The sequence below is a fragment of the Spermophilus citellus genome (assembly GCF_964194105.1).
Source record: "Spermophilus citellus genome assembly, chromosome: 4".
Lineage (NCBI taxonomy): Eukaryota > Metazoa > Chordata > Mammalia > Rodentia > Sciuridae > Spermophilus > Spermophilus citellus.
In genome coordinates this window covers 198233055-198240152 of record NC_138185.1, presented here as the reverse complement: position 1 = coordinate 198240152, position 7098 = coordinate 198233055, and the positions used below count along the sequence as shown (strand labels likewise).

The 7098-nt window shown below is 40.2% G+C and overlaps 1 protein-coding gene across 2 annotated transcripts in view; it reads right to left on the bottom strand.

The window, feature by feature from the left end:
• Positions 1 to 3580: 3580 nt before the first annotated feature.
• PSEN1 (presenilin 1) overlaps positions 3581 to 7098 on the bottom strand; it is a 67073-nt gene continuing 63555 nt past the window's right edge. For both annotated transcript variants that reach the window (XM_081290751.1, XM_081290752.1), the window contains exon 12: positions 3581 to 7078. In XM_081290751.1, coding sequence (XP_081146877.1) covers positions 6923 to 7078 — 156 coding nt within the window. In that variant the 3' untranslated portion in view covers positions 3581 to 6922. The remainder of the gene's footprint in view (positions 7079 to 7098) is intronic.

The following is a 7098-nucleotide window of genomic DNA, read 5'->3' as shown; positions in this document are numbered from 1 at the left end:
AGATTGCATGCATCTGCAAACAATTTACTGTTCCCTCCTCTGCTTACTTCAGAACACTCTTCAGGAGTAAAAATATTTATTCCTAAAGGCTTCTAAGATATTCTTAGAATCTTGAAAGACAAATAAGAAATGGAATGGGATCCCTAAATTTTAAAGGCATAGAACAGAACTTCTTTCTAGGACCCTAGGCAGCTGTACCATGGTCTGTTCTCATGAACATTCTTTTTTTTTTAATATTTCTTTTTTAGTTGTAGTTGGATACAATACCTTTATTTTATTTATTTTTATGTGGTGGTAAGGATCGAACCATGGAACCCAGGGCTTTGCATGTGGCACTCTGCGGCTGAGCCACGACCCCAGCCCTCATGCACATTCTTTTTAAACCAATGGGAAAAGTATACCAAGGATCCATTCTTAAATGGTGACTACAGGATTAAGCAATCTGGATGGGATGCCAGCAGGCTGGAGCCTTCTAACCTGTTTTTCTTTATTTTCCCCTATGCTCCCAATCTGCTGACTTTTTGGCCTATATTTTAAAATAAAATACTGTTACAAATTAAAATTTTAAAAAATGTATTCTTGGCAATTTTCGTTGATCTGGAAAGTTTTTCTTGGAGTCTTTCAGCTGAGATAAGAAAAAAGAAGACTTCAAGTCAATGGCTTTGCGAATCATGGCCACTCCTTGGTCACCGGCAAACCAGCTGCCAAGTGGTGCCTGTTAGAAATAACATTGAGGTTTGCCTGGCTAGCCACTGATTAGAGCTATGGCACCATAAAAGACTGACAGTCTAAAAAAGAAAGAAAGAAAGAAAGAAAAAGAACTGGACAAGTGTTTATAAAAGTCAGACAGACCCTCAGAACAAACAAGTAAAAATCTTGAGCTCAGAGCAATAATAAAAGGTCTGTTCTGTGCAGCATTAAAAAATAAGTTTTGTCTGCTACACAGGCCAGAAAAAGCCCAAAACTATCTTCTAAACCATTACTAAACTGGGCACAGTGGCACATGCCTGTAATCCCAGTGGCTCGGGAGGATGAGGCAGAAGGATCAAAGCCAGCTTCAGCAAAAGCGAGGCACTAAGAAGCTCAGTGAGACCCTGTCTCTAAATAAAATACAAAATAGTGCTGGGGATGTGGCTCAGTGGTGCGTGCCTCTGGGTCCAATCCATGGTACCAAAAAAAAAAAAAAAAAAAAAAAAAAATTAGACCATTGTTTTCACTACCCATGTTGACTAGTCAAGCAAACCAGATGACTAAAGACTAAAAATTGGGGCTGCTTGGAAAATTTTTCTTACACAATTAGCTAGGGTCAGCTAAAATGTAAACATCTAAAAAATTAACTCTTAAACTCATTTGAGATTGGAAAAGAGGAAATTAAGCTTTTTAAAAATGAAATTGTAGGGCTGGGGTTGTGGCTCAGCAGTGAAACTTTGAGACCCTGGGTTCGATCCTCCCAGCACCACTTATAAATAAATAAAATAAAGGTATTGTGTCCAACTACAACTAAAATCAAAATATTAAAAAAATTAAAAATAAAAAAAATAAATAAAAATGAAATTGTAGCCGGGTTCAGTGATACACACCTGTAATCCCAGCGGCTCTGGAGGCTGAGACAGGAGGATCGTGAGTTCAAAGATAGCCTCAGCAAAAGTGAGATGCTAAGCACTCAGTGAGACCCTGTCTCTCAAAAAATACAAAATAGGGCTGGAGATGTGGCTCAGTGGTTGAGTCCCCCTGAGTTCAATCCCTGGTACCCCCCCCAAAAAAAAAGAAAAGAAAGAAAAAGAAATCATACTGGAGGTGTAGCTCCGTTGTATTGTAAAGCCCTTGTTTAGTATACACAAGGCCCTGGGTTCAATTCCCAATGCCAAATTAAAAAAAAAAAAAAAAAAAAAGAGAGAGAAAAAACTGCTTTACCAAAATTTGACCCACAGACTTCATAACATTACCAATCAGGAAAAAATATGAAAACATTTTTTGTTTGTTTATTTATTTATTTATGCAGTGCTAAGGATACCACTGAGCTACTTTCTCAGTTGACCATTAAGGGTTTATAACCAGTCTAGGTATAAGTGTTAAAAATAAATCAGGCGGCTGGGGTTGTGGCTCAGTGGTAGCTCACTTGCCTAGCGTGCGTGAGGCACTGGGTTTGATTCTCAGCACGGCATACAAATAAATAAAATAAAGGTCCATAAACAACTAAAAAATATTTTTAAAAAATAAATCAGGGCTGGAGTTGTGGCTCAGTGCTAGAATGTTTCCCTGGCAAGTGTCAGGCCCTGGGTTTGATCCTCGGCACCACATATAAATAAATAAAAGATTCGTTGACAACTAAAAAAATATTTAAAATAAATAAATCAGGGCAGGGATGTAGCTCTGTGGTAGGGTGCTTTTCTTGTACGGGTGAGGCTCTGAGTTCAATCCCCAGCACCACAATAAATAAATAAATTAGATGAACATAAGTGGAGTAAACATTTATAAATAATCTTTTTATATAATGTAAAATCTTTTTTTTTTGGTGGGGGGGGGACACCAAGGACTGAACTCAGGAGCACTTGACCACTGAGCCACATTCCTAACCCTATTTTGTATTTTTATTAGAGACAGGGTCTCACTGAGTTGCTTAGCGCCTTGCTAAATTGCTGAGGCTGGCTTTGAATTCGAAATCCTCCTGCCTCTGCCTACCAAGCCACTGGGATTACAGGCATGCACTACCGCACCCGGCTAATATGAAATCTTAATGTTATCTAAAAATGAAAAAATAGATACTCATAAAATGTCTGAGTGATTTCCAAGTAAAATATTGAACATTTTATTTGACAGTGATGCCTCCTGAACAGACATAAACATAAATTTACTTTTGATTTCTTTTTATTCAGACAAAATACACCTGGATCTCTTAGCAAATATGTCCTGTTCCATCCTGGAAAATTCAATGAGGAAGCACACATTTCAAGAAATAAAATATTCCCAAAATGTTCCTATATGAGGTACAGTTCAAAATTTGCTTCCAACCTAGGTTTTCACTAGAAATAAGGTTACTGTGTTAAAAAATTCTAGAATTAATGTAATTCTTTTTTTTTTTTTAAAGAGAGAGTGGGGGGGGGAGAGAGAGAGAGAGAGAGAATTTTTTTTTAAAGAGAGAGTGAGAGGAGAGAGAGAGAGAGAGAGAGAGAGAGAGAGAGAGAGAGAGAGAATTTATTTATTTTAGTTCTCGGCGGACACAACATCTTTGTTGGTATGTGGTGCTGAGGATCGAACCCAGGCCGCACGCATGCCAGGCGAGCGCGCTACCGCTTGAGCCACATCCCCAGCCCTAATGTATGTAATTCTATATTCAAAGTATAATAGAAAATTAAGATTTTTTTGATGAGAAAAATTATAAAATGGCATTAAAGAGAATATTGCCTTATTCGGGTTTTTTTTTTTTTCAAAATGTGGATTTAGAAAGAAAGTAAGAATGAAACAGAAAGGAACTAATAAGTAGGAGAGAGATGCAAAGGAAGACACAGATATGCAGATGTACTTTTTGGTAAGAACATTAAAAAGAAAATTATTTTTGTATTAGAATTTTGCGTGGTCTTGGTGATTAGGGAATAAGAATACAATTTTGTCTTAAGGTACAATGATTCTAGTTTAAAAAACAAAGAAATGGGACAACACTGAAGGCTTAACCAAGTGATAAAGCTTGCAGCAAGTCCTAAAGGTCAGAGGAAGCTGCAAAAGGTTTATGAAAGATGAATCTGGGGACTGACTCCAGGGCCTGTGCCTGCTAAGCACACACTCGACCATGAGCCACATACCTGGTCCTTGAGAGGTTTTTAACAGTCTACCCTGAGAGTACTATGTCATCAGTCACTATTATTATTGCACTTATGTAATCGATCAGGCCAAACTTGATGAAACTAAACTTATTTCACAAATTCATTGTTTCTAAAGAAAAACTACAGCACACCTGTTATTAGATTGTAACCCCATTCATTGTTTTAATTTTTTTTAATTTACACCTTACTGGACAGAACCCTAAATTTTTCTACGTTTCCTCTAATATCTGGTAATGACAAGTCTCACTTCTCCCTACAGTCTTTTATTTAGGTGACTCCCCTTGGTTTTTTTTTTTTTTTTTTTTTTTGGTACCAGGGACTGAACCCAGGGTTACTTAACCACCGAGCCACATCCCAGCCCTTTTTAAAAATATTTCATTTAGAGGCAGGGTCTTGCTAAATTGCTGAGGCTGTCTTTGAACTTGTGATCCTCCTGCCTCAGTCTCTCGAGCTGCTGGGATCACAGGCATGCACCACCATGCCCAGGACATCTATCCTCAGTCTTCAGCCCTTGGTTCAGAACTATTATACAAATTGTACGAGTTCTGTGTCTGAGATCAGTGACTTAAAGAAATAAGATGGTTTCTCTGTATGCTGACTTATGATGGCCCAGATGTGGTTCCAACTAAAGACAGAATTACTGCCATTTTTCTCCATAGGACAATAATATATAGAATGGACTGACACAATTACACACACAATTATATACTGTCATGAAAGATACAACACACTCTTACACAAACTGTTCTAGGTAAGAGCTCCAAGAGTGCTTTGAATCACAAGCTGGGGTGGGGGTGGGTTAGTGGCAGCTGTGCTTTCCAGATGCCACCACCCACACTGCTACCTCACTGGGAGCAGAAAAAGAATTATTTTTTAAAATTTTCGATGTGGCACTAGGGAGTAAACCCAGGGCTTTGCACATGCTAGGCCCATGCAAATGCTCTACCACTGAGCTATACTGCTCGCCCAAAAAAGAGAATCTTGGTAACAAGTGAGCTAAATGAAAAAAATAGGAGATAGAACCTATCACCATGAGCCTCTTTCCCTGCGTAGCTCTTATTTTTCTTGCTCTTCTCAATTGCCTGAGATGAGCCAATTTTAACTGATATTGAGGTTAATACTAGTGCAATCCTCCTCTAAAGTTCCTTTTTTTGGTGGTGTGGGGATTGAACCCAGGGCTCACACACACTAAGCATGTGCTCTACCACCCAGTTACATCCCCAGCCGTGAGGTTAGTTTCTTATTAGCTATTTCATGACTGAAAACAGATATTCTGAACTCCAGAGAGAACCCCCAACTGGATCACACAAGAGGCTGGAAGAGAAAGCAGCAGGCCAGAGAGGAAAAGCCAGTCTTCTTCAGCCAGAGGAAATAGCTTGCCACAGATGCTTAGGGTTTCCTCACCATGGCTAAGGGCTCTCTATGGGAAAATAAGGGTTGGGCCCTGCGGGGCTTCACCTAGAGCTGCGTGCTGTGTGTCCACGAGGTTGCTGGCTCTGTGTTTGTGCTTTGTCTGACGGAACTGTACATAACTGTGACTCAGACAGCAACTCTACTGTCCAGTTCACACAAAGGCACATCGAGATGAAGGTGATGCAGCAGAGACCACAAAGCACCCACTGTGAGGTTCCTGAAGAACATCTCGGATCTCCTCCTTCCCAGCTGCCTGCCGGGAGAGTTCACTCTGCCCCTTGGCTGTGGGAGGCCCCTTCTCTGTCCTCTTGGCAGCTGGTTCTCCCACAGCTTGCCAAGCAAAATAAAACATTCTCCAAACTATTGCTTTGTATTGATATGACTGGTTCATAAACATAAACCATCAGGATTGAGTTAATTCAAATTTTGTGATTTTCTGTTTTTCTTAGTGTCAGGGATGTAACTCAGGGACTCGTGCATGCCAGGCAAGTGTTCTACTCTACCACTGAGCCAGATCCCCGGGGCCCAATTCAAATTCTGACCTAGTGTCAGAGTCAGTAGCTTTTAGTAACAGAAGAAAAACCAGGACAGAAAGTGCTTCACCAGCCATTTTACTCTTCTTTAATTCTACTATCTTTGGGCACACATCATACTTGCTATCAAAACTTGAGACAGCAAGGCTGATAGCACTGATTCACAACATTCTTCGCATCATACAGAGAGTAAACGGGATTAACAGGATCACCTGCTACCAGCACAGAGCTGCCTCATTTGCTGTAGAAGAGAACTGCTGGGGGACGAAGGGAAAAATGAGGAGCAGAGGAGGCATCTGGGGCAAATGAACTTACAAGTGTGCGTAAAAATTAGCAATTTGGTGGAAAATCCAGAATTTACTTAAGGATGATAGGGAATCATTGAGCAACAGTTCCATTATTTCCAGAAATTGCTTAATTTGGAACCTGAGGTTAAGACTTTCAAGGACAAAGCATAAGTTCAGACTGGCCTTGGGAAAAAATGGCCACCACAGATGGTAATGAGTTTCAGTGCCTGAGGACAAAAAATCGTCAAAACCAACCGACACATCTGATGTGACTCAAAGTAGGGGGAACCCATCTTTTTTAAAAAATTAAAGTCTGCATCAAGAGTCTGAAAGTGAAAGCTTAAGCCCCCTTTCTACCTTTCCATTTTGTGTCTGGTGCCTGTTCTCCTCACAGTACCTCCTAAAAATTTTCAGAATTCAATTAATACAGATTTATTAGGCTGATTTATGTAGTTTAAGATGAAAGTTCTGTTCGGCTGAAACCACTTCATTTAACCTTATGGTAATGGTAGTCCTGAGAGTTCGCAGTGTTGGTAAAGTCTCCTGTGGACCAAGGGTCAAACTGCTGGTGGAGCTCAGCAACTTCTTGGCCCATCACATTTCCATGTCCTTGTTCCTCAAATTTGGTAGTTTTTGCACCGAGGGACACAGTTCACCACAATGAAAATGTTAAACAACCGTTTTCTGTAGGTACCTCCTTCCAATGTCCAATAGTGCAGGTGGTCAGGAAAACTTGGAAGGAAGCTGTGGAAGTCCAGCTGGGAATCTTGACTTCATTAGATGTGGACACAGGAAAGTCATCTTTGTCCTCCCCAGATTTTATCATAGTCAAAGGAGAAACATCCATGGGATTCTAATTGCAGATATGCTAGATATAAAATTGATGGAATGCTAACTGGTCCATAAAGGGCTGTACAAGATAATCTGTGGCAAAGTAAAAAACAAGCCCAAAGGTGATGGAGATGGGAAGAGCTGGCAATGCTTTCTTGAAAATGGCGAGGAGTAATAACGTAAGGCACAGGCCCTGCGGAGGAGACAGGAAAG